Here is a 26,736-nt window from a genome sequence, read left to right on the forward strand (position 1 = left end):
TCCTGTTTCCAACAGAAGCCAAAACCAGGCCACAAGAACCTGGCAATTACCCAAACACTAAGAACCACCAATGCTACTGATGCAATTAATAGCAGTGGCTATTCCCTAAGTATAATTGATTAATAGCCATTAATGGACTTCTCCTCCAAGAACTTATCCAAACCTTTTTTGAACCCAGCTACACTAACTGCACTAACCACATTCTCTGGCAACAAATTCCAGAGCTTTATTGTGCGTTGAGTGAAAAAGAATTTTCTCCGATTAGTCTTAAATGTGCTACTTGCTAACTTCATGGAATGCCCCCTAGTCCTTCTATTATTCGAAAGTGAAAATAACTGAGTCACATCTACTCGTTCAAGACCTCTCATGATCTTAAAGACCTCTATCATATCCCCCCCTCAGCGGTCTCTTCTCCAAGCTGAACAGCCCTAACCTCTTCAGCCCTTCCTCATAGGGGAGCTGTTCCATCCCCTTATCATTTTGGTTGCCCTTCTCTGTACCTTCTCCATCGCAACTATATCTTTTTTGAGATGCGGCGACCAGAATTGTACACAGTATTCAAGGTGCGGTCTCACCATGGAGCGATACAGAGGCATTATGACATTTTCCGTTCTATTAACCATTCCCTTCATAATAATTCCTAACATTCTGTTTGCTTTTTTGACTGCTGCAGCACACTGAGCTGATGATTTTAAAGTATTATCCACTATGATGCCTAGATCTTTTTCCTGGGTGGTAGCTCCTAATATGGAACCTAACATCGTGTAACTACAGCAAGGGTTATTTTTCCCTATATGCAACACCTTGCACTTGTCCACATTAAATTTCATCTGCCATTTGGATGCCCAATCTTCCAGTCTTGCAAGGTCCTCCTGTAATGTATCACAGTCTGCTTGTGATTTAACTACTCTGAATAATTTTGTATCATCTGCAAATTTGATAACCTCACTCGTCGTATTCCTTTCCAGATAATTTATATATATATTGAAAAGCACCGGTCCAAGTACAGATCCCTGAGGCACTCCACTGTTTACCCTTTTCCACTGAGAAAATTGACCATTTAATCCTACTCTCTGTTTCCTGTCTTTTAACCAGTTTGTAATCCACGAAAGGACATCGCCTCCTATCCCATGACTTTTTAGTTTCCGTAGAAGCCTCTCATGAGGGACTTTGTCAAATGCCTTCTGAAAATCCAAATACACTACATCTACCGGTTCACCTTTATCCACATATTTATTAACCCCTTCAAAAAAATGAAGCAGATTTGTTCGGCAAGACTTCCCTTGGGTAAATCCATGTTGACTGTGTTCCATTAAACCATGTCTTTCTATATGCTCTACGATTTTGATCTTGAGAATAGTTTCCACTATTTTTCCCGGCACTGAAGTCAGGCTCACTGGTCTATAGTTACCCGGATCGCCCCTGGAGCCTTTTTTAAATATTGGGGTTACATTGGCCACCCTCCAGTCTTCAGGTACAATGGATGATTTTAATGCCCCAATGCAGGCATCACACTGATACACATAAAGCGTGGATACAGCACGGACAACTAAACTGATTCTCATCAGAACTCCATGCAGACATCATACCAATACATGTAAAGCATGAATACTGTACAGATAATTAAAAAGCAGATCAGAGCCTCATGCAGGTGTCATTCCGATACACAAAGTGTGAATACAACACGGACAGCTGGCAAGCGGATCCTCATCAGAACTCCCATGTAGGCGTCGCACCGATACACAAAGTGTGAATACAACACGGACAGCTGGCAAGTGGATCCTCATCAGAACTCCCATGCAGGCGTCATACCGATACACATAAAGCATGAATACAGCACGGACAGGTGGGAAGCAGATCCACATCAGAGTCCCCATACAGGCATCGATACTCACAAAGCATGAATACAGCACGGACAGCTGGTGAGCGGATCCTCAGAGCCCCCATGCAGGTTTTGTTCTGGGAGCAGAACCAGAAGAGGGGCAATGCAGGGACACAAGTGTCACCTTCACACGCGAGGAAAACGCCCACCCCAGAGGCACCATCGCTCCTTACCCAAGAGTTACAATGTGACAGAAAAGCAGAATGACACAGGAGACCCACGCTGAAACAATGTTGCATTATGACCCACAGAAGATGGGGGTGGAGAGGGTAGGGGGTCATATTACAAAAAAGGAGAAAACCTGGGACTTATAATCCCTGGCTCTGTTGCAGACTCCCTGTCCATCACCTTGAGTGCATCACTATCTCCCGAGGGCCTCAGTTCTAATCCCCAGCTCCGCCACCGACATTGTGGTTTCTTCCCAATGGATCTTGCTCTCTCTTTTTTTTTATCTCAAGCTGACAGATGCATACGGATCGGCCATCCACCACCGAGGTGGCTGCGTGCCTGCTTTTTTTTTTATCCTTCCTTCTAGGTGGAATTATTCCCTGCATGTTGGTATCTCATCTGGACACGATTCTCTGATGTTGCTGCTCTCTCCTGTGAGACAGCCCGGTCACCTTGTCCCTCCTCATTCACTGAAAAGGTTTTCCTCTATCCCCAGGGAGCCTCCCTTATTTCTGCACCAGGAAGGTTCTTCCAAGAGAAGAGCTGACTTTCTCCCTTCTCACCTGCCTAATGCACCCATACACAGACATGGGGGAAGACAGACAGATAGACAGAGACACATGAGGTGGAGGATGGGGAGTGACAGGGACACACACAGATATATGGCATAGAGAGAGGCACAGACAGACAGGGACAGACACATGGATGGACAAAACCAGATACACACACACACACACACACAGGAAGGCGGGGGAATGAGAGACACACGACGCAGATGGACACAGGGACAGACACACAAAACCTTCAAACAACAGCGCAAGCTCTGCTCTCTCCTTCCACCCTCTAAAAAAAAAAACAAAGAAAAACATAATCTCCCCCAACTTCAAACGCTGAAAACCGTCTCATCCCTGCAATTTAATCCCAAGTAAATCCGGCAATAAAGGGTTTAATGTTAGGAAGAAGCAGGACGTGTCTGGACAGCTGGGGATCAAATCCCAGGTTCCAAGGCCCAGGTGCTTGGAGGTGCGATAAGGCATGGGGGATTTCTGACACACACACAAAAAAAAAGTTAGATCAACTTTTCAAATCCTACTGAGAACACCAGAGGAGATACTGGCAAAATGCAGAGAGCACAAAGGCTGAAAATACCAGAGGAGACTCCAGCAAAATGCAGAGAGCACAAAGGCTGAAAATACCAGAGGAGTCTCCAGCAAATGGCAGAGAACGCAGGGGCTGAAAATACCTGAGGAGACTAAAAATGCAGAGAGTGCAGGGGCTGAAAATACCAGAGGAGACTCCAGCAAAAGGCAGAGAACGCAGGGGCTGAAAATACCAGAGGAGACTAAAAATACAGAGAGGGCAGGGCCTGAAAATACCAGAGAAGACTCCAGCAAAATGCAGAGAGTGCAGGGGCTGAAAATACCAGAGACTCCAGCAAAAGGCAAAGAGGGCAGGGGCTGAAAATACCAGAGGAGACTAAAAATGCAGAGAGCGCAGGGGCTGAAAATACCAGAGGAGACGCCAGCAAAATGCAGACAGCGCAGGAGCTGAAAATACCAGAGGAGACGCCAGCAAAATGCAGAGAGCGCAGGGGCTGAAAATACCAGAGGAGACGCCAGGAAATGGCAGAGCAAGCAGAGGCTGAAAATACCTGAGGAGACTAAAAATGCAGAGAGTACAGGGGCTGAAAAGACCAGAGGAGACTAAACATGCAGAGCGCAGGGGCTGAAAATACCAGAGGAGACTAAAAATGCAGAGAGTGCAGGGGCTGAAAATACCAGAGGAGACTCCAGCAAAAGGCAGAGAATGCAGGGGCTGAAAATACCAGAAGAGACTAAAAATGCAGAGAGCGCAGGGGCTGAAAATACCAGAGGAGACGCCAGCAAAATGCAGAGAGCGCAGGGGCTGAAAATACCAGAGGAGACGCCAGGAAATGGCAGAGCAAGCAGAGGCTGAAAATACTTGAGGAGACTAAAAATGCAGAGAGTACAGGGGCTGAAAAGACCAGAGGAGACTAAACATGCAGAGCGCAGGGGCTGAAAATACCAGAGGAGACTAAAAATGCAGAGAGTGCAGGGGCTGAAAATACCAGAGGAGACTCCAGCAAAAGGCAGAGAATGCAGGGGCTGAAAATACCAGAGGAGACTAAAAATACAGAGAGGGCAGGGCCTGAAAATAACAGAGAAGACTCCAGCAAAATGCAGAGAGTGCAGGGGCTGAAAATACCAGAGGAGACTAAAAATGCAGAGAGTGCAGGGGCTGAAAATACCAGAGGAGACTCCAGCAAAAGGCAGAGAGTGCAGGGGCTGAAAATAGCAGAGGAGACTAAAAATACAGAGAGGGCAGGGCCTGAAAATACCAGAGAAGACTCCAGCAAAATGCAGAGAGTGCAGGGGCTGAAAATACAAGAGGAGACTAAAAATGCAGAGAGCGCAGGGGCTGAAAATACCAGAGGAGACTCCAGCAAAAGGCAGAGAGTGCAGGGGCTGAAAATAGCAGAGGAGACTAAAAATACAGAGAGGGCAGGGCCTGAAAATACCAGAGAAGACTCCAGCAAAATGCAGAGAGTGCAGGGGCTGAAAATACAAGAGGAGACTAAAAATGCAGAGAGCGCAGGGGCTGAAAATACCAGAGGAGACGCCAGCAAAATGCAGACAGCGCAGGGGCTGAAAATACCAGAGGAGACGCCAGGAAATGGCAGAGCAAGCAGAGGCTGAAAATATTAGATCAGGGGTTGGGGGGGGGGGGGGGGGGGGAACACTGGAAAAATGATTAAAGAGATAAAGTGAGGAGGCAGAAATTGAAAAAAAAAACTACAAAAAATCCCAAATCCCTAACTCATCTTCCATTGTCTGAACACATAACAAATCTCTTTATTAGGGTTAAGAAATAAGTCCTTGTGTTTTTCTTCTGTAACTGAATATATAATCTCTTTATTACGGAGAACAAAGAGGGTGTTGATGGGGCTTCCAGGCTGCCTCCGGGGGAGCAGGAAGTGATGTCACCCGGGCCGCGGCAGGCTTTTCAGGGGGGGGGTGGGGGGAGATATTTACGGCACTTGTACAAAAGCCTCCTTTTATGAGCTGTGTTGGTGCCGGGGGTTCCTGTGCACTGTGCTGCCAGTCAGTCAGACAGGAAAGTCTCTGGGCTCGGCCTCAGCTCGCAGGACGGGACACATGCGCCAGGCCCCGGCTCCTGCCACGCCACAATGCGGGTATTATGTTTACAATAAAAGGGCCTCTGGCTAACTCCTTGACCGCACACCCCGAGCTGTGATTCCTCCCACCCCAAACCCACCTGCAACTTTCCTGCTCGCCGGGACTTCCACCCGTCCACCCTCTCCCAGTGAGAGAGAAGCTCCCTGCCTCCCCCAGCCCCGATACTGGGAATGGTGTGCGAGTGAGAGAGAAGCTCCCTGCCTCCCCCAGCCCCGATACTGGGAATGGTGTGCGAGTGAGAGAGAAGCTCCCTGCCTCCCCCAGCCCCGATACTGGGAATGGTGTGCGAGTGAGAGAGAAGCTCCCTGCCTCCCCCAGCCCCGATACTGGGAATGGTGTGCGAGTGAGAGAGAAGCTCCCTGCCTCCCCCAGCCCCGATACTGGGAATGGTCTGCAAGTGAGAGAGAAGCTCCCTGCCTCCCCCAGCCCCGATACTGGGAATGGTCTGCAAGTGAGAGAGAAGCTCCCTGCCTCCCCCAGCCCCGATACTGGGAATGGTGTGCGAGTGAGAGAGAAGCTCCCTGCCTCCCCCAGCCCCGATACTGGGAATGGTGTGCGAGTGAGAGAGAAGCTCCCTGCCTCCCCCAGCCCCGATACTGGGAATGGTCTGCAAGTGAGAGAGAAGCTCCCTGCCTCCCCCAGCCCCGATACTGGGAATGGTCTGCAAGTGAGAGAGAAGCTCCCTGCCTCCCCCAGCCCCGATACTGGGAATGGTCTGCAAGTGAGAGAGAAGCTCCCTGCCTCCCCCAGCCCCGATACTGGGAATGGTCTGCAAGTGAGAGAGAAGCTCCCTGCCTCCCCCAGCCCCGATACTGGGAATGGTCTGCAAGTGAGAGAGAAGCTCCCTGCCTCCTCTCAGGTCGCGCAGGGACACCGAGGGGTGAATTTTCAGAGCCCGGATCCGCCAGTATATGGGCTAAGCATGAGCAACTCTTATTTTAAAATCTGAAAAAAAAAAAGTGGGCAGATGCATGGAAGCAAGGGGACGGACGGGGAGCGGGGAAGGTGGTGGGCCCGACGTTTATGCGCACAGATCTCAAATCTTTAAACCCGGCGAACGCTGCACGTGTTGGGGCTGCTACCCGCGTGTGTATTGTTCAGATGTAAGTCAGCCTATAACTCGCTACAGCCGAAAGCTGACTGGGTGAGGGGTGCGCAGGCCGAAGAAGCAGAGGGGTCTCGGTGACCTAGAGGCTGCCGAACATGGGCGAATTCTCAAAACACTGCCGCTCAGCCGGATAATTCCCAGCGCCTCCAGCCGAGCGGGCACTGACCCTCACTGTGACCAGGACTCTGATGCTGGGAGTGGGGTGTGAGCGCGAGAGAGAAGCTCCCCGCCTCCCAAAAGTGCGAGCTATTTCCCCCTACCAGGGCGGTTTGTTCCTTGACCGTCTCACCTTCTCATAGTACTTGACCTCGTAGTCCAGGATTTGTCCATGGGGTGGCTGGAGGGCTGGCCAGCTGAGGGTCAGGCTGCTGTGACTGGCTGTGGTCTGATGGATGTCAGAGACTGGGAGCGGCACTGGAGAAGAGAGGAGAAAAGAAACTGGTGCGTAACAGAGCCCCATCAGTGTACACAGCACTGTACAGTCACAGAGTGGTCTTTATTGATGTCCATTTTCAGCTGCAGAGCGGCTCGCCAAGTTAATTATCTGGCTAACTTAGTCTATGTACTGAGTGGTGCGCGAGAGTTGCTGAATATATCTCGCTATGCTAAACTTAGCCAGATAAACGTATCCGGCTATCTCTAGGACAAATCTACAGGATGGCCAGACTTAGCTGGATAACTCAGCTCCTCCCAGTTACACCCCAGGAACGCCCTGGACTTACCCAGTTAAATTTTAGCAGGATAAAAAGTTATCCAGCTAGAATTCAGCCAGAGGAATGCCCAAATATTCGTTCAGCCGGATACCTTCCGGGTTTCCTGGCTACACGCGTCCGAATACGGACCTCACCGTTTAAAAAAAAAAAAAAAAAGGGCACGGCAGGATCACTCACCATCCTTGCTGGTGGTGACGTTGACGGATTCGGACTGGGGTGTGGCCTGGCTGTGGTGCGACACGCCGTTTACCGCCTGGACCTCAAACGTGTAGGTGGCGTGCTGCTGCAGGCCCTGGATGCGCACCCCGCGCTCCGTCAGCCCCGTGGGCCGGGGGTAGTAGGCCACGCGGCCGCAAGGGCGGCAGGGCTGCCGGTCCGGGCACTCGTGGCAAAGCACGTTGTAGGTCACGTCTCCCCGCCCGCCGCTCTCCAGCGGCTCGCTCCACTCCAGCACCGCCACCGAGTCGTTGATGCGGGCCACGATGCTGCGCGGCGCCGAGGGCGTGGCTGTAAGGAAAGGTGAGTGAGGAAAGAGCCTTATATTAGGGTTAAGGGAGAGAGAGAGAGCGAGATACCGCAGATGGGGGCTGGCTGGTTGTAGGACAGAGATTCAGGACAGAGACTGGCGAGTCAGAAAGCGAGAGGGAGAGAGGCAGACAGGAGAAAACCACGAGCTCCACGCGGTCACGGCCCCACCACCGAGGCCGTGCCGCCTACAAGGTGAGACCTTAAGGTGGGGGAAGGAAGAGAGACATCCAAATACCTGAAAAGCACAAGAAACAAGGAGGACGGGTCACTGCGTGAGGCTCCCCAGGGGAGTGACTAAGGAGGCTCTCAAGGAAATATTTCTTCACAGAAAGGTCGCTGGCTACAGAAAAGGCAATGGACTTCAAGGAGGGAGGGACAGGCGCAGAGGATCCTCAGCTGGGGGAGTGAGGGGTAAAGCCTGGGACGGGCGCAGAGGATCCTCAGAGATGGGGAAGTAAGGGGTAAAGCCTGGGACGGGTGCAGGGTTAGTTTGAGGGGTAAATCCTGGAAGGGGACATGTATTTTGCAAGTAAGGAGGAGGGATCATGGAAGGGCAAACAGACACTGGATGGGCCTAGAAGTCTCTCTGTCCTTGGTATCCCTTGCCCAAATACTCACTAGTGCACGGCATGTGAGGCAGGTCACTTCTGGCCCGGTAATAACCCATCCGACAAGAACAGATAGTGGAACCACTGGTAACTGAGATGCTATTGGCTGGACAGGACTGGCAGGATCCTTCACCCTGATTAGCTTTAAACGTTCCAAGAGCACAAGCTACAAAGAAACATAAGGAGGAGCATTTACAAGAGAAGCACGGGACTGAGACTCGCTGTCCCCCATACACAAGTTACAACGTATCACTTTATATTAAGGATAAAACCCCCGCTCCCCTCGCTGTCCCACATACACGAGTTACACCGTATCACTTTATATTAAGGATAAAACCCCCCGCTCCCCTCGCTGTCCCACATACACGAGTTACACCCTATCACTTTATATTAAGGATAAAACCCACACTCCCCTCACTGTCCCACATACACGAGTTACACCCTATCACTTTATATTACGGATAAAACCCACACTCCCCTCACTGTCCCACATACACGAGTTACACCCTATCACTTTATATTACGGATAAAACCCACACTCCCCTCACTGTCCCACATACACGAGTTACACCGCATCACTTTATATTAAGGATAAAACCCCTGCTCCCCTCGCTGTCCCACATACACAAGTTACACCGCATCACTTTATATTAAGGATAAAACCCCCACTCCCCTCACTGTCCCACATACACGAGTTACATCGTTTCACTTTATATTAAGGATAAAACCCCCGCTCCCCTCACTGTCCCACATACACGAGTTACACCGTATCACTTTATATTAAGGATAAAACCCCCACTCCCCTCACTGTCCCTTATACACGAGTTACACCGTATCACTTTATATTAAGGATAAAACCCCCGCTCCCCTCGCTGTCCCTCATACACGAGTTACACCTTATCACTTTATATTAAGGATAAAACCCCCGCTCCCCTCGCTGTCCCACATACACGAGTTACACCGCATCACTTTATATTAAGGATAAAACCCCCGCTCCCCTCGCTGTCCCACATACACAAGTTACACCATATCACTTTATATTAAGGATAAAACCCCCGCTCCCCTCGCTGTCCCACATACACGAGTTACACCGTATCTCTTTATATTAAGGATAAACCCCCGCTCCCCTCGCTGTCCCACATACACGAGTTACACCGTATCACTTTATATTAAGGATAAAACCCCCGCTCCCCTCGCTGTCCCCCAAACACGAGTTACACCGTATCACTTTATATTAAGGATAAAACCCCCGCTCCCCTCACTGTCCCACATACACGAGTTACACCGTATCACTTTATATTAAGGATAAAACCCCCGCTCCCCTCACTGTCCCACATACACGAGTTACACCGTATCACTTTATATTAAGGATAAACCCCCCGCTCCCCTCACTGTCCCACATACACGAGTTACACCCGTATCACTTTATATTAAGGATAAAACCCCCACTCCCCTCGCTGTCCCACATACACGAGTTACACCGTTTCACTTTATATTAAGGATAAAACCCCCGCTCCCCTCACTGTCCCACATACATGAGTTACACCGTTTCACTTTATATTTAGGATAAAACCCCCGCTCCCCTCACTGTCCCACATACATGAGTTACACCGTTTCACTTTATATTAAGGATAAAACCCCCGCTCCCCTCGCTGTCCCACATACATGAGTTATGCTTTGTAAGATTAAACATGTATTGTTTATTTACTATTAAGTCAATCAAAAAAAAAAAAAAGAAAGCCTGCAGTTAAGTTTCACTTGACCACTTCTCAGGTCCCTGGCCAAGGACTTGTTTTTTTTTTAAGACATGGGTTTGAAAGGCAAACAAACAAGACAAAGCTCTGCACCACCATGAAAAACATAAAAAGAAAAATCTCAAGGCCGGGAAAGGCCCCCCCCCCCCCCCCCCCACAGAAGTGGAATATCTGGAATTCCTCGCTCCTTTGTCCGCTGCGTGCAGGGGCCCCCCCTCCCTCCCTCCCTCATCCTTTCCAGGGCCACCATTCTGCCTGTGAATGCCCACACCTGCTGGGGGGAGAGGTGTGGGCCTCCCGCTCGCTGCTCGGACAAGGCCAGTGCGGCAGAGAGGTTGAACTTGCCCCCTTCTCCTTACAGAGAGACACAGACAAAAAAAAAATCAAAAAAAAAAATCCGGCAATGATTTCAAAGCAACCTTGACACACAAAGGCCTGCACTGCCGCCTCCGCCCACCCCCCCCCGCCCTCAGCACTCTTAGGAGAAGCTCCCCTCCTCCCCTCGCCACCTTTCATCCGCACGAGTGTTAAACGCCCCCCCCCCCCCTTTCTTGACCAGGGATGCGCCTGGCGCTAGGGTCTGAAACCAGGGGCAAAGCCCCCGAGATTTGTCAGTCCCTGTTGTTATTTCCCTCTTCCTTTTGGGGAGCTGGTTTGTCCAGGGTGGCCCCCATGTCTGGTCCTGCAGGGCCCTGGCTTCAGCAGGCCAGGTGCCAGCCCGGGTCACTCCCCCCCCACTGCCCCGGCAAGGGAGGGGTCTGCCGGGGCTTCCGCCAGGAGCCGGGATTTCAGCAAAAAATAAGGAAGAGGCTTAATGACAGGATGCAAAGAAGCCGGCCCCTCCCTTCCCTGCTAACTTGCCATCTCCTGCCCCTCCCCGGCCTGCTCCCTCTGCCAGAGCCTGCAGCAGCGTCCCCGAGCTGCTGGGAGCGCTCCCATCCCCCCCCCCCCCCCCGAGGTGCATCCTCCTTCCTCTGGCCACACGCAGGGCACGCTCAGGCCACGGGGGCAACTGTGCCTCTCCTCCTCCCTCCATCCCCTCCTCTCTTACCCGCTCCCCCCCCCCCACTCATGACCTCCGGCCTTCGCGCTTTTCCCGGTTCGACGGCCAGAAAGAGAAGAGGCGCGAGCGCGTGGAGAGCGAATCAGAGCGCGGGGGGCCTGCGAGGCGGCAGGATGCTGGGAAGTGGAAGACCAGCTTTCACTCGGACCCTGTGTTACTCCCCCCCCCCCCCACCCCCGAGGCCTGGCAGCTGAAGAATACGAGAGCTAATCCCCTCTCAGGAGGGCCCAGTTCTTCCACCAGCACCACCAGCACAAAGGGAATCATTTCGAGATTACCTCAGCCGGTTTTGAAGCCCCTAACGAGGGACGGCAACGGCAGCGTCCACCCTCGGTAGAAGAGGTTCCCTCCAAGCCAATGGACAATTCTGCCCTCACCCCCAACACCACAGGGGAAAAAGGCAGAGGTCCAGTGGAGGAGCAAAGGGGGGTGGTGACCCTGCCTGCTCCCTTTCACCCCCAGGCTGCCCCCCCCCCCCCCCACCCCCTTCCATCCCCCAGAGCTCCCCGCTCTGTCCTGCATCGAGCACTGGCAGGGCGAGCTGGCTCCTGCTCTCTCGCCCGCAGAGCCCGCCCCCTTGGTACCGCACTCGTATATTACGCAGCCCGGAGCCGTACAGCGCCCCCTCCGTGGACACTGCGGCAACTCCTTGTGCCTTCTCACCTGCGCTGCTCGCGGGGTTCCCAGGAGGGCTGTCCACGTTGCCCCAGGTCCCGGCTAAGCCAGGCCCTTGCTTTTTTATCTTCCCCATCCTGCGACTACAAGGCCCAGTGGGGCACAGGGGGAGGCGACGTAACCAGGCCTGACTTACCCTGCCGCGCCTGCCACCCAACCTCCCAGGGGACCCGCGCCGCGGTTATGCCCCACTGTGGCGATTCATCTCCGTTACTGGAGCCCGCCGGGGCAGGCCCGGCACCCGCCTCACCCTAGACCACACTCATCTCTGGGAAACACAATATCGCCATTTGCATTGCCCCCACTATTCCACGCATGGGGGGTAGGCGAAACCCTTGGAGTCCACGGTTTCCTGTTGCTTCCTCCCATGGATATTCTTCCGCCACGTCGTAGCCTCAGGAAGCGACTCTTTCCACCCTGGCCGCTCTCAAGACCTACGTCTTTCTCACCTAACGTTCCTCTCCAATCCCCAATCCCAAAACCCTCTCACCTCTACACCGGCTATTTTCCTCGGCTGGCTCGAACCCTGGAGCGCAGGTGCAGTCCGTAATGGCTTGGTCTGCCCACTGCCCGTCCTCTCGGCAGTACATGCTCACGGGCATGGTGGAGAGCTTCACCGTGTTGGGCACGCACCTCCCCGTCACCTGCATCACCAGGCCCCTGGGGACGGTCTCCTCGAACACCGTGAAGTTGACCGTGGCACGGGGGCACTTCTTGTAGAAGACCCGGACCGAGAGCAGCGCCATGCAGGCCCCTTGGTCCTGGAAGGCCAGGTAGAAGCCAGCCTTGGACAACGGTCCGATCCTCAGGGTCTTGACGTTGACCTTCCCGGAGGCGTCCATGCCCTGCCGCTTGCGGGTGAGGAAGTCAGCGGCCACGGTGTCCACCTTCACGTATGGGTTCTCCATCCAGCTGGGGAAGGTGGCGGTGGCCATGTCCGCATCCGACTCGTAGTAGAAGAGGTTGAAGGTCTCCTTGCAGGCCCGGGTGACCTTGGGGATGGAGGAGCACTCCACGATGGTGAACTTGATCTCCACGTAGGCCTGGCTGGCCCCCTGCCGGGGAACGAACGTGGTACGTAGCCAGTTGTTTTGGTCGGGCTGGTGAACATTGCAGATCTCGTAGGTGCGCACGCTGGTCCGCTCCTCGTCTAGGCCACTCAGCTCCTCCCACTGCAAGCAGGAGGGGAAGAAGACAATCGTAAGAATTCAAGAATTATTAAATGGGGATGGGTGCTTAACGGAGATGATTTCAGTGTGGATCAGAAACGGAGCTTATAAATGCCCGACGACTCATGCCCCCAACATCCTACGTGCTATCAGGGGTTTGGCCTGCTCCCCGCAGCCCCCACCACAGCTTCCCCGGCATTAACCCTGAATGGTGACTCCAGTGCCAGCCTTTGAGTAGGGTGAGCTGGGCGGTCAGCCAGGACGCCATGAGATGAGAGGCAGACTGGATGCCGCCAGCGATCTGTCTGATTGCCGGGGGGGGGGGGGGGGGGGAGGGAAGAGAAAATTCAGTGCCCCCTTCACTCCGACGAGGGGGGCAGGGAGAGAAAATCCAGCCTCCCCCCCTCACCCCATGACAAGAGGGACGGGGGGGGGGGGGGGTTAGAGAAAGCTTATTTTCACCCTCACCCCCCTGCTAAGCCACAAACTGCAACACCCCCCCCCCCACATCCCCGCAAAGTCCCCTGCGTTATCAACCGGACCGACTCCCCCCCACCTCCCCCCTTTGGCGTCCCTGGCACTAGGTGTCAGGGGGCATGAACGTGGGGGCGAGGGAAAGCAGGAGAGGGCTTCTGAAGCGGCGGAGGCGAGTCTCCTCTTTAGGCGGCTGAGCTGGGAGGGGCAGGGATCGGGCCGCCAGCAGGCCCTGGGGTTTGGGGCACGCAGACCTCAGGAGATCTCCTGGGCGCTAGCTGGGACGCCCTCACCGAGAAACGGACAGACTCGGCGGGGGCCTGGCGGGGGCCTTCCCTGCTCACCGGGGGCTCGGGGCTGCGCTTCTGCAGGCCCGAGCAGCCGGCCCCGCCCCATGCTGGACCACGTATGGGGAGGCTGCGTGTTTGACCCACCCGGGCCTTAAACTTATTCTCTAGCCAAAAAAAAAATAAGCCTCACTGAACCATGAAGGGTGAAAACGACCTTCCCAGCCACCCCGAGCAGCCATCATCGCACACAAGCGGACGCTTCACACCTCGTACCTGTCCGTCCAGCCTTGGGTGCGCTGTCCACCTCAGGTCCGCCGTCTCCAGCTTGGTGTTCATGAGGGTCTCTGCAGCAGAACACACACACACAAGGGAAAGATTAACAACCGGGAGCGCGTCACGCCGGCCGCCGAGCAGAAGCCACGCGCCTTCACACGGCGCACGACTAACGCCGACGGCTGGTCGGGCAGGCAGACGCACAGACATGGCGAAGCATTCCGAAACCAGCCTGAAAATGAAAAGGGGAGGAGGGGGGGGGGGACGGGGACGGACACCTGCGGGCGACGGCTCTCCCACCGTGCCGACAACATCGGCCGAGAACACGTCCCGCGCTTTGCCCGCCATTGCCAAGTTTGAAAAAGGAGTTCCAGGGAGGACCTTATTACTGCTAGTACTTAACGCTTCTATAGCGCTACACGGCATACACAGCGTCGTGCAACCAACGCACAAAAAAAACCAGTCCCTGCTCAATAGAGCTTACAAACATACAGGTCAAGGGACTGGGGGAATTACATATAGTACAGTAATGGTTAAAATTAAGTTAGATAATTTTAACCATTTTCTCTGTTAGAATTGATATTACTATAAAGCTTGTTGCTAAGTTATGTTACATTGTGAACCCTCTATTGTAAAGCTTGTTGCTAAGTTATGTTACTTTGTGAACCGAGGTGATGTCTGCTGACGTGCCTCGGTATATAAGAAACCCTTAAATAAATAAATAAATAATAAGGCTGTGAAGGCAGGCAATCAGGCTTAAGATTTAAAATCAGCCTAGAAAAGGTGGCTTTTTAGAGGGGATTTAAACACGGCGAGAGAGGGAGCGGGACGCACCGGCTCAGGAGGGCTCTTCCAAGCACAGGGAGCAGCCAGGTGGGAAGCACGGAGTCTGGAATTGGCAGTAGAGGAGAAGGGCACGGATAGGACTGACTTATCCGAGGAGCGGAGTGCACGAGGAGGGGGGGTAGAGAGGAGAGGCAGTGAGGTGCCTGAGAGTGAAGGCATTTATAGATGAGAGAGAGGAGCTTGAACTGTATGAGGGAGCAGAATGCAGTGACTTCAGAAGAGAGAAAAGTATAAACCAGGGAGCCCGGCGTCGGTGCCAGACAAAATTATAGAAGCCAGACTTAAAATTACTGGTTTAATGGGGGAGAGTCAACATGGTTTTTGCAAAAGGAAGTCTTACAGTACCAATTTACTAGATATTTTTGAATAAACATGCGGACGAAGGTGAGCCAGTCGATGCACTGGACAGGAGAGGCTGCTCTGGAACAGAGGGTGGGACCGAGTGGTCAGAGTGCCCCGGGGGTCTGTTCTGGGACCTGCGCTATTTAATCATAAATAATCTAGAGAAAGGAACAGCAAAAGAGGTGACGAGATTTGCAGATGAAAAAAATAATTTTGAGTTGTTAAAACATTATCAGGTTGTGAGGAGCTGTAGAGGAACCTGGTGAGACTGGGCATGTAAATGGCAGATGCAGTTTAATATGGGCAAGTGCAAAGTAATGTACATAAGGGGAAAATAATCCCAGCTACAGATATACATTGCTGGGTTCTGTGTTGGGAGACTTCACCCAGGAAAAGGGCCTCAGAATTCTGGTGGAGAGTCTGGCTCAGTGTGTGGCAGCGGTCAAAAAGGGAAATAGAAAGTTAGAAATTATTTGGAAAGGAAGAGAGACAAAACTGAGACTCTTATGCCTTTATATAGATCCATGGTGAAAGCCCACCTTGAGTGTGTGTGCAGTTCCTATTGCCTCATCACAAAACAGCAGACATGGAAGAGTGACAAAGACTAACGGGATTGAAAAGCTCCCTTATGGAGAGAGGCGAGGCAGATTAGAGCTTTTTAGTTTGGAAAAATCATGACTGAGAGAGGAGATATGGTTGAGATTCATAAAACCATGAGTGGGGGTGGAAGGAATAATTAGGGAACGGTTATTCACCCTTTCAAACCCCCAGGACGAGGGGACACTCCATGAAACCGGCAACCGGCAGATTTAAATCAAATCACAGGAAGGATTTCTTTTTTTTTCACTCCAAGCTACAGAATGGTCACGGCAACTAACCCAGCAGAGGTCAAAGAGGGTCGGACAAGTTCCTGATGGAGCCGTCCGTGAACGGTTATCGGGCAGGCAGACTTGGGAAAGCCGGCGCTTATCCCGGGGAGTGAGAAATCAGTCGATTTATCGGGGGGATCTGCCGGGTGCTTGTGACCTAGGACTGTGGGAGACAGAGTGCGGGGCTCGAAGGACCTTGGTCTGACCCAGCATGGCACTTCTTAAGTTCCTAAAAGTGGAATGCAATATATCATGCACACAAACAACATTGTTTTTAACGAGGCATTTTTAACCAGAGAACCAAAGGAAATCATAGAAACAGAGGTCACGAAGGTAGACAAAGACCGTCAAAGCTAGTGTGTCAGGCAGCCGTGACACACACACACGCGCACACACACACGCACACGCACGCACGCGCACGCACACACGCACGCACGCACACACACGCACACACACGCACACACAGGCACACACAGGCACTCCTGGAAGCAGACTTTAAAGTGGACAGATTTGCTGCCTCCCCTGGAAAAAGTCAGCAGATCGCACGGAAAAGGGGGATTTTTTTTTTTTTTTTTAAGCTTTGTTCATGTTCTGCGCCTGGGGTCAAAATCCTGTCAGAACAAGAACCCCAGTTTGACTCGGGAGAACCAGTCGATGGCGAGGCTCCAGGAATTAAAACAGGACTGGCAGGGTGAGGCAGAGGGAGGTTCAGCGGTTGAAAGCACAGGGGTGGGATCCCTCTCTTTTCATTCTGGTTCCAGACTCCCACATCCGTGCCCTTCCCCACCCACCGCGTGGCCTTGACCAAGGCAGCGCTTAACCTCCCATCCTACAACTCACCTCATCACCTTGAGAAAGCACATTTAACCTCCTACTCACAGTACAACCTTGAGGAAGTGCACTTAACCTCCTACCCATCCCCCAGTTTACCTTCCCTCCTTCACTGTGATCCCCAAAGAAAGCACTTAACCACTTAACGGCCTAGTGCTTTACTCCCTCTGTGCCCTTGGGATAAAGTGCTTAAACTCTTCCGCATTTGTTCCAATCTATGCTCTTGGGGAAAGGGACCCTGTTACCACGAGTGCCATGTACAATGACTGCTCTAGGCAAACAACTACCACCCTATAGGGGATGGGGGGGAGGGGAGAGGGAGGGCAGGGAAGAAGAAAGAAAGTACCAAAAATTACTTTTGAGGGCCTGAATGCAACACTTTTGGGGGCTGCTCAGCTAAAGAGCCACGGTGACGAGCCCCCAGCAGGCCAGGAGGGTAAGAGATGGACAGCGACAGGATGAGGCAGGCCTAGCTTGGTATCATCCATGTCTCCCCTCTCCAAGGGCACACCCTGCGAGTCCCGCAGCCTGAGGAACGGGGCGGGTGGGTGCAAACCCCGGCCCGGCTCAGCCTGTTCCCCAGAGAGCTGGAGCTCGGCTGTTTTCTAGGATAAAAAAAACAAAAAAATAAGGAATTTGTTTTGTTACAAGTCTTGTTGTTTTCTGGTGGGAAATTAACGAAGGCCCCAGAAGCTGTGGTCGACCGGTTGGTGGGTACTCGGAGGAACTTTGCTTTCCACATGAAAGCAGCCTGGCCTGCAAGCGTGTGTGTGTGTGCATGCGTGTCAGAGCCTGCGTCTGCGTGTGTGCGCTGCACCGGGGACAGCTCGCAGCAAGGTTTTGGTTTGTTGTTGTTGGTTTGTTTTTTTTATCTTTTGACTTTGTGAGATTTTCTCTCCTCTTAACACCTTAAATGAGATAGATACGTGAGAAAAAAATAAAAAGGAGACAGGCCCGGGGCCTGGAACCCCGCCTCAGCCGTAACGTTTCACCGGTTATCACGGCCATCGGGACTGCTTGAATCTGGCCTTGCTTCCTAAGCGAGAGAGAGCATGCACTGAGAGTCAGGGCAAAGCCGGGGATTAGAACTCAGGCATGGAGCAATTTGGGGGGGGGGGGGGGGGAGGTCGCTGTCACACCTTCTGCGCTGGGGCAGAATCCCTGGCTACTTCTCGCCTTTTTTTTGTACGGCTCCTCAGAAAATAACCTGAAAAGATTTGAAAAACGTGAAGCGTGCCCGCTATTTTATTTTATCCTGCCCGAAACGTCCCCCGCCCCCCGCCTCCCCCCCAAAAGGCCTCCTCTAAAATGTGGCTAAAAACGCAGGTGCAGGAGACCATCGCGCGGACTTGCAGCCGTACCAGAGGGCAATTTTCAGTCGATTTATGCCTGCAGACGGCTTTGATGAAATCATCCTCCCCACTGGCTCGCCCGAGGTCAAACCCAGAGCCGAGGATTAGAACCCCCCACCCCTCTCCGCACGTGATGCACAGAAAGGGTCATTTCCCAAGCCATTTTCACGGGGAAGGGCCGAGGAGCAGTTTTGCGCCTACGCCCGTACCCGCCGGCGAGCCTCGTTCTTCCGCAGGGAAAGCCACGGAAAAGCAGAGCAAAATCTGCACATAAAAGTGGTACCCGCAATCTGGGCACTTACCTTCCCCCCCCCCCCCCCCCCCCCCCCGAGCCTCCAGCCACCTTCCTGAAATTCTCTCCTCAGAAGCCCCTCCCCCCCCGGAGACTTGTCAGGGTTGTGCCAGCTGTCTCCGTGCTTCACTCCGCCGCCCCCCCCCCTCCCTGTGAAAGAGAGCAGCCGGAGAGGGGGCTCCAGAGCCAGCGGAGCTGCGCAGTGCCGTGCCGTCTGCCGTCTCGCGCGTCTCCTTCCTGCCTCTCTCTTTCCATCCCGTGCCCCCTTTGGCCGACCAGACCTGACCGACTGGTGGGACCCCCGTCCCATACGCGCCCCGCCTGCCCTCCCATAAACCGAAGCTTGCAGGCCGGCCAGAACACGCACTCGGAGCCCGGCTCCGTCTCTCCGGGTGGGGGGGGAGCCCGGCCTCTACTGTCAGCCCAAGGCTCTGATTATGACCGAGAAGCCCTGGGAAAGCTGCAGTGAGGGCTGAGAGGCTGTGGTTTCGCTCATTAGATGGCGCTGTCACCCTTCAATGTTCCTTCTGCTCCAGCTCCTGGGAAAGCTGCAGTGAGGGCTGAGAGGCTGTGGTTTCGCTCATTAGATGGCGCTGTCACCCTTCAATGTTCCTTCTGCTCCAGCTCCTGGGAAAGCTGCAGTGAGGGGGTGAACTTGTGGTTTGTTTGTTTTTCACCCCCCTCAAGAGTGCCGTGCATTAAATCATTGCACGCTCTTAATGGCCCGGCTGATAGCAAGAGAGACTTAAATTCTAAGCAAAGCCACTTGCGGTCCTTTGAAACTCGCCTTCTTTCCGATTCCTGGCCAGAGAGGAGGATCAATGGCCTTCGAGACCATTAAACAGACCACCCAGCAAAGCTCAAAAGTCAAATGCTTAAAAGGGGCCTTCAGACATCAACCCCTGTCTAACTAATCTAGCCATAAACATTTGACTGTAATGACACCACCTAAAAAAGAAAAATGGTTATAAACCTAAATATTCTCTTCACAAGACAGGAGGAGAGAGCCCCAGCTGCCAAGAGACTTCCAAATTAGCACCCTGAGACATCCAAAGTCTGAATACAGCACAAACAGCTGAAGGAAGACCTCGGGAGACACCCAGAGGGGAGGTTAAGTGAACTCTTCACTTAACCTCCCCATGCTCAGACCAAAATGATTTCCGCTCTTCTAAGGCGGGAACACCCGGCACCCATAGAAGTAAACCTCACGCCACACCAGTGCAGACCCGGGCACAGACTGCAGGAGCCGATGGAGCCCTTGGCACAAAAGAGAAAGAGAGGCCAGAGGGCCTGCCAACATCAACCGGAGCCCGGGAGGCAGGGTGGGGGGGGGCCCTGCCGCTCCCTCCACCGCACTCCCCTGGGCCTGCAGCTCACCTGAAGGAACCTGCTGGGCTGCAGGTGGACAATGGCCCATTGTCAGCCCGAGACCTGTCCTGTACCTCTGCAGAAGAGGGGGGGGCCCTGTGCCAAACCCTCACACCGGGGAAGAGTGCCAAAGCATGGGAAACCCCCAACGAAGGCGCAGCGCAGAGCTGCGAGACCGCGCCGGCCCGCCACAGGAAGGGCACGACCCCCGCAGGGTTACCCAGCTCTGCAGGGCTGTGGCTTCGGAGGGGCGGGCGGGATAGATGGGTATTTTTCTAGGCAGTCGGTCTTGTCTGGTTTCTTTGGGGTTTTGGCTGTCTCTGCTGGCGGTCTTACAGGCAGACCAGGAAACCCGAAACGTTACCAGAAATCTTGCAGGAAAGAGCAGGAACCGAGCCAAGAGGTTCCCTGGTGGCTTTATTTCGTCCTCAGGGGGCAAGGCCAAGCTTTGTTCTCCCAGCTTGCACAACGACAGTGTACGGGGTGGAGCGGGGGTGGGAGGGTGGAGCAAGGCGGGCATAACCTGCAGGGAAAGAGCGTGCATATGGGAGACATCCCGAAGGGGAGTCTGGAAGGGCAGGAGAGAGTCCCATCCCCAGAGAGCTTACAGCGTAAGAGGGGAACAGGTGCAGGGGTGCACGCGGAGCTGGAGGTAGAGGTGCTAGATCGCCCGAGATGGGCTGCGCCAGCCCAGGTTTCAGCCTCAGAACTTAAGAGAGCAAACACACGGACGGAGAGAGAGAGAGAGAGAGCGAAAGTTTCTGGGAAATGCAACAGTTCTGGGCGCCGTTAACCACAGTGGTCTCTGCCAGCCATAATTACAGGAGCCAGGATAGCTGAACCAGCCCCAAAGGCAGCTGCCGGGAATCCAGAAACAAAATCTGGGCCAAGGTGAGGGCAGAGACGGAGCAGGAAGAACCCCCGAACCCCCCAGAGACAAGCTCCCTCCCACGACTGGGAGGAAACGCAAAACACAGTACCAGGGCATCGCCTTACCCCTGGGCCAGTGCGCAGCACCCTGGATGTTGGCGAGCTTGGTCATCCCCCTTTCTGGCTCTCCCTTCGCCCCCATCCCCGTCAGACCCCCAACTGTCCAACATCTGTCAGCCATGGCCCCCTCTTCCCTGGGGTCTGCCATAAAAAAAAAAAAAGAAAAAAAGGTTATTTCTGGTTTTGCTTTGGCACGGACTTGATTTGGTGGGGGGAGGGGGGGATCTCTACCGGTTTGGGATTTTCCCAGCAGGCCACCTCCTGGCATGGGAAGCCGAGGGGAGAGGGGGAGGCGGTCAGAAAGTGACCGGACCCAATCTGAGAAAGAAGGCCCATTCAGAACAATTCAAGCCAGAAATTGTAAATCCCAGTTCCTCTATCTCATAGGCTAACAGGGGAATACCTGGTGCTGGGGCACAGATGAGTTCCAGTCCCTGCCGTGTGCCCAGCACAGAGCCAGCGGGACGTTCCTGTGGAAAAAGCGATGCCCGCACACAGCTGAAGGATTTCTACTGCACCCTCTATCAGGAGGCCGAAGACCCCCTGAGAAGATGCTAATTACAGGTGAGAGGGGCGCAGTTAACTTAATGGCTGCTCCTGTCCCATTTATATAAGCAGAACTTGTTTGGAAGGAAAATCTACCCCAGTAATAACCCACAATTAGCACCCAGAGAAATATGCAACGTCACCTCTAGGACTGGAGGGCTCAGGGGATGGGCACAGGGACACGGAGTGGGTCACCTCTAGGACTGGAGGCTTATGGGATGGGCACAGGGACACGGAGCCTGTCACCTCTAGGACTGGGGGACCCAGGGGATGGGTGCAGGGACACAGAGCCTGACACCTCTAGGACTGGAGGCTTATGGGATGGATATGGGGACACAGAGCCTGACACCTCTAGGACTGGAGGACCCAGGAGATGGGCACAGGGACACAGAGCCTGACACCTCTAGGACTGGGGGACCCAGGGGATGGGTGCAGGGACACAGAGCCTGACACCTCTAGGACTGGGGGACCCAGGGGATGGGTGCAGGGACACAGAGCCTGACACCTCTAGGACTGGAGGCTTATGGGATGGATATGGGGACACAGAGCCTGACACCTCTAGGACTGGAGGACCCAGGAGATGGGCACAGGGACACGGAGCCTGACACCTCTAGGACTGGGGGACCCAGGGGATGGGCGCAGGGACACAGAGCCTGACACCTCTAGGACTGGGGGACCCAGGGGATGGGTGCAGGGACACAGAGCCTGACACCTCTAGGACTGGATGGTTTTCACAGGTTCAGCACGTCACAAGCATGCAGGCAGTCATCTCTGGCATCTAGCAGCACTTTCGCTGCCCCTCTGCCCACCCTGCCAACTCTCACAGCAGGCAAGTTGACGGCATGCCCGTCCTCGGCGTTTGAAACCGGACGCTGGCCCAGCAGTAAAGCTGCTCCGCACAGGCCTTCCACGGGCACCGTGCTCCGAAGGCAGCAGCTGGGAGACTGCGAGCGGTGCCCGGGCTACTTTTACAAAAACAACTTAAAAAGGGAGATGACAGGAAACATTTGCCTGCTAGCTCTCTCCCGGCCACAAATTTGGCAGCAGACGTACAACTCCGTGTCACTCATCTTCCTTCTCGCCATAAAGGAGTCTTAGTGTTTTATGTTTTCCCTTATAAAACAAAAAGTATTAGAAGAAAGTCCACAGAGGGGAAACATTTTGCTTTTCTTTTTTTCTAGAAAAGCACAAGACAATTATAAAAAGGAGAAGAAGAAGAAGAGGTTTCATGTGCTGAAAAGCATTAGGAGAGGTGGGCGGAGGGGGCCTCCCCAGCAAACATTGCCTCAGTCGGCTTAGAGAAATGGAGATCCCGTAACTGGTCAGGCCGAGGGGCGGCCAGAGAAGCACCCGGTCTTCTGCGACGAGCTGGGAGGCAGCAACACAGGCCGCACGTCCGCAGCCCGCTCTTCGCCACAGTGACGAAAATTTAAAAAAAAAACAAACCCCAAAACATTTCCTTCCTGATCTTCAGACCCGGCCTCGGAGCTTAGCGGGTTTTTGGGGTTTTTTTTTTAATATTCCCCCTCCGGTCCGACCATCCCATCGCACCCCCCAATAACGCCCCCCCCCTCCCCCGTCGGGGGGGGGGGGGGGAGAGAGCCCCGAGCTGACATCGGGCACCCCGCTTTTCATTCAGTTTGGCCTGCCCCTGTTTATACAGGGCAGGAGTTTGCTTTTTTTTGTGTCTTGCTGAGGTTTAATTGAGATTAACGATGCTGTTCATGTCACCGCAGGCAAGGGGACGACACTTTGGCGGGTGGGTGGTGGGGGCAGATCCGCCAGTTTTCGCCCTCACACGCGCGAAGGACGTTTTGGACTTAATCCTACGGCAGTCCGGGCCGGGAGGAGCCACCTCGCCAGCAACGAGAAGGACCCCCTCCTCCCCCACCCGGGACGATGTCTCTCGCCGCCTGCGAGGAGCGGCCAGGGAGGCCGACACGTGGCCTGAACGCCAGCCCACGGCAGCTTCCAGAGCGGGCGAGGGGGGGGGGGGAATCGCCCAGGCGCCAGGCCCCCCCACTCTCACGTTCCCCCCTTCTCCTGACGGGCTTCGGCGTCGTCCCTTGGAAAGAAGGCGCCAGAGCACAGAGAGGGGGTTTTCCCCGGTCGCATGAGTAACTCGAGCGCCGGCCTTTGACAGGATCACCTCCCCAATTAAAGGGAAGCGGTTTCGCGCGACTTGGCCCCCTGCCGCCGACGCCACCCGGTCCGTGCCCGTGAATTCAAAAAAGGGATTTGGAAGACCGGGCTCCGGGCTGGGGACCCGCCACGCCCGCCCGAGCTCGGAGGAGCTCGTCACACGGGCCGCGAGGGGCGAGGCCTGGAATTAAACCCAGCGGCTTCCTGGAGCCCAGAATCTGTGGCTTGTTTAAAGAGATCGGGGGAATCTCTCCCAACGGGGGGGGGGGGGGGGGGGGCAATTCACTGGGCCGGGGAAGTCCCAACCAAGAGCTCCGCCCCCATCCCCGTCCAGGAGCGCCACGCAAACAAGTCACGACTACAGCAGGCCTCAGCAAGGACGGGAACGCCCGCGAAGAACCAACTGCTCCATCATCCACAGGCCCCGGCCTCCTCTCTTATCCCAAACGGCGGTGTTTTCAAGCGGCTCACATCCCTGTGCCCGTGCGGGGGACCCGGGAGCGCAGGGTGCCCCTCCCGCAAGGCATATGCGCAAAGTCTGCCCTGCAGTGACTTTTAAAGGCAGCGGTTATTTTTTCTCTTGAGGGAATGTAGTGCCGCAGTGTAGTGCTGCCCCACAGAAGAGCCGAGCCACAGCACGGACTGTCGCGGCGCTACGCGCTCGTGCGACGCACTCGATGCATGGCCGGCTCGGCGGCTCGGGTCCCCAACGGTGAGGCCGATCTGCTCCAGATGGCTCCATCATCCCCCACCGTCAGGTCCGCTATACTGGGCGGCACCGGAGACAGCATCCCAGTGGGGAAGCTGCTGGGGAGAGCCCCAAGGATGCCGGCTGGTGAGAAGGCCGGAATGTCCTTCTGGCACGCGTGCGAAGTATCCAGAAAGCCTCACACAAACTGATACCAGCTGTGCCTCCAGGAGGCCGTCAAAAGGCGGCTCGTTGCCCACCCGTAGCCATCCCCCCCCCCCCCGATGTTACGCCTCCCTACCTTCCCAATTCCAGATGTGCACTCCGTCCCCACCCCAGGCCGACGGGGCCTCAGACCTCATTCCAGATGTGCCGGCTCAGTTCCTATTTCTCTGGAGTTCCCCATCCTCTCTACTGGGGGGGGAGGGGTGGTGGAGGTTGGCTCCTTTCCCCTCCTGTGCCAGCACCCCATGCCGACCCCTGACCGCGTGCTCCGCGGGAAGTCTGTAACGCACTCCCCTGCTCGCCGAACTAATTAATACTTGGTTAATCAACACACACACACACACGCCACACCACAGGAAACAGCGTCGCCCAGCAAGAAAGCCAGCAAGCCGCCCTGGAAGGAGAGCAAGCCCCCTTGCAAATTCTGACTACGTCTCCGGCGCTTCTGTGAGTCTTCTCCTGCAGCCTTTACTCGCCCTCACCATTTTGTGTTTCAGTAACTTGCGGGCCGAGCCGGAGGTGACTCACCGGCCCCTAAGAGCGAGAGAGACGGGCAGGGTCTCAACCTCAGTCCCCTCCCCCCTCTAATATCTTCCCCCATGACCTCCCCAACCTCAGGACTGAACCCGACTCGGAGATCAAACGCTCGCCGTACGCAGAGGATCTGGGGGTCATTTAATCTTCAACTCCGGAAGGCCTAAACCTGGAGACCTGCTGCAAATCCGGAGCCCTCCGGGTGAATCTGGAAATCACAAACATTGTCACAATTTCCAGCAAAAAAGTAAAAAACAAACAAAAATCTCCACCAAGAATGAGAGCACAGCCCAGGCCACGCAGAGCTTGGCTTGACATTAAGAGCGCTCACTGTGCACACTGGTAAGGTAACGTTGTACCCTGAGGCACCCGCGAAAAATCGGGTTATTGGGAGGGGGGGAGAAGGGAATGTCTGTGCACGATTAGTGGGGGTGGACTGGGTAAAGCGAGTTGGTGGCAGGTTGCCTCCGCACGCGGCTTTCCAAAATGCACAGTGCACCCGGACCAGGCGCCCGGCCGACCTGCTGAAGATGGCTCGCCGAAATGCTACAAGGCCAGTCCCTACGGGCCCTCTGTGCTGCCTGGCACGGCCTTCCCGAGCTGCTGCGTCTTGCTCCCTCTCTCGGGCCCTGTTCGAGACCGAGATGCCCTGAACCTTCCTGATCTTGGCTTTACTGTTGCACTCGAGGGATCACTAGTAACGGTTTGGCTTATCTCCGGGCATCGCAAGGACACCCGGCTATTAATGCTCAGTGTAATTTTGAGGCATTCTTTTCTGAGGGATCTTGTTATTTATTGCATCATTTGTAAGATACAACGCACCCCTGAGATAAAGCATCGGACCAAACAGGGAAGGCAATCAAAGCGACTTGACATTTATATAGTTGCTGTTTCACCTTTCCCTCAGTTAGTCACAAGGCAGATTACAGGAACAGATAAAAGTGCCGCGGCGCGTGCTTAATGCGTGGATATGAGGCAGATTTCAGTCCTTAGCGTGGATGTAAATAATGCCTACGCGCCGAGGAAGAGCTGGGAGCAGGAGGCACCTGTGCCGCAGGATCGAGGAAAAAACCTGGTTGGATGGCCCAGCTTAGATTTCCTTTTTTTCCAGAAGGTGAAGTAAGAAGTTTCAAGGCGGCAACTTTTTCCATATTTTAGGGGCAACGCAGCCGATCGCGCGAGGTCTCATGCAGGCAAGTTTTGCAAACTCCAGCAGAGGAGAGGACAGCGGGGCCTGCTGCGAGGTTGGAAGCTCCCTTGTAGGAGCGCAGGGTGGGAGGAGAGATGCTGGGGCCAGCTGTTTGACCTGGATATTTAAGGGGCAATAAGCTGCAGGCTGACAGAGACCCTCATCTGGAATAGCCTGGGCTGGCATGAGATGGTTTTACCATCATCTGCTGTGCTACTGTGCTGTCTCAGGTAGCAGCGCGACAAACGCCCTCCACTGCCAGGCCTTCTGGGTCAGAACAAAATCCTGCTCGGCAAACCTATCATACCACAACGGCACTAACGGCCAGATCCTGCACCGTAACAACCCCGCCTATGAAAAGCAGCAATGCCAATATTACACCGGGTCCTAGAACACCGGTACACCACCTATTGGGGAAAACAGAACAAGCTGAACCGCTAAAGATCCCTAAACAGAATTCACACGCCAGCACGGAGCACAGGCAGATCCTCTCCCAAAATTAGAAACAGAAACATGAAGGCCTGAAACTGAACCGGGAACCCCAAGGAGCCAAAACTGTGCCCTGCGGTGCAAACCTGGAGAAAGAGAAACACAGAACA

The 26,736-nt window shown here is 54.3% G+C and overlaps 1 protein-coding gene across 1 annotated transcript in view; it reads right to left on the minus strand.

Moving 5' to 3' along the window:
* Nucleotides 1-26,736, minus strand: part of EPHB4 (EPH receptor B4) — a 48,877-nt gene that overhangs the window by 16,820 nt on the left and 5,321 nt on the right. Inside the window, exons 2-6 of the mRNA XM_029580749.1 lie at nucleotides 13,924-13,994; nucleotides 12,208-12,889; nucleotides 8,236-8,391; nucleotides 7,267-7,596; nucleotides 6,666-6,790 (exon numbers count right to left, since the gene is read on the minus strand). Of these exons, the coding sequence (XP_029436609.1) occupies nucleotides 6,666-6,790; nucleotides 7,267-7,596; nucleotides 8,236-8,391; nucleotides 12,208-12,889; nucleotides 13,924-13,994 (1,364 nt within the window). The remainder of the gene's footprint in view (nucleotides 1-6,665; nucleotides 6,791-7,266; nucleotides 7,597-8,235; nucleotides 8,392-12,207; nucleotides 12,890-13,923; nucleotides 13,995-26,736) is intronic.

This window comes from Rhinatrema bivittatum, chromosome 16, assembly GCF_901001135.1.
Source record: "Rhinatrema bivittatum chromosome 16, aRhiBiv1.1, whole genome shotgun sequence".
Classification (NCBI taxonomy): Eukaryota; Metazoa; Chordata; class Amphibia; order Gymnophiona; family Rhinatrematidae; genus Rhinatrema; species Rhinatrema bivittatum.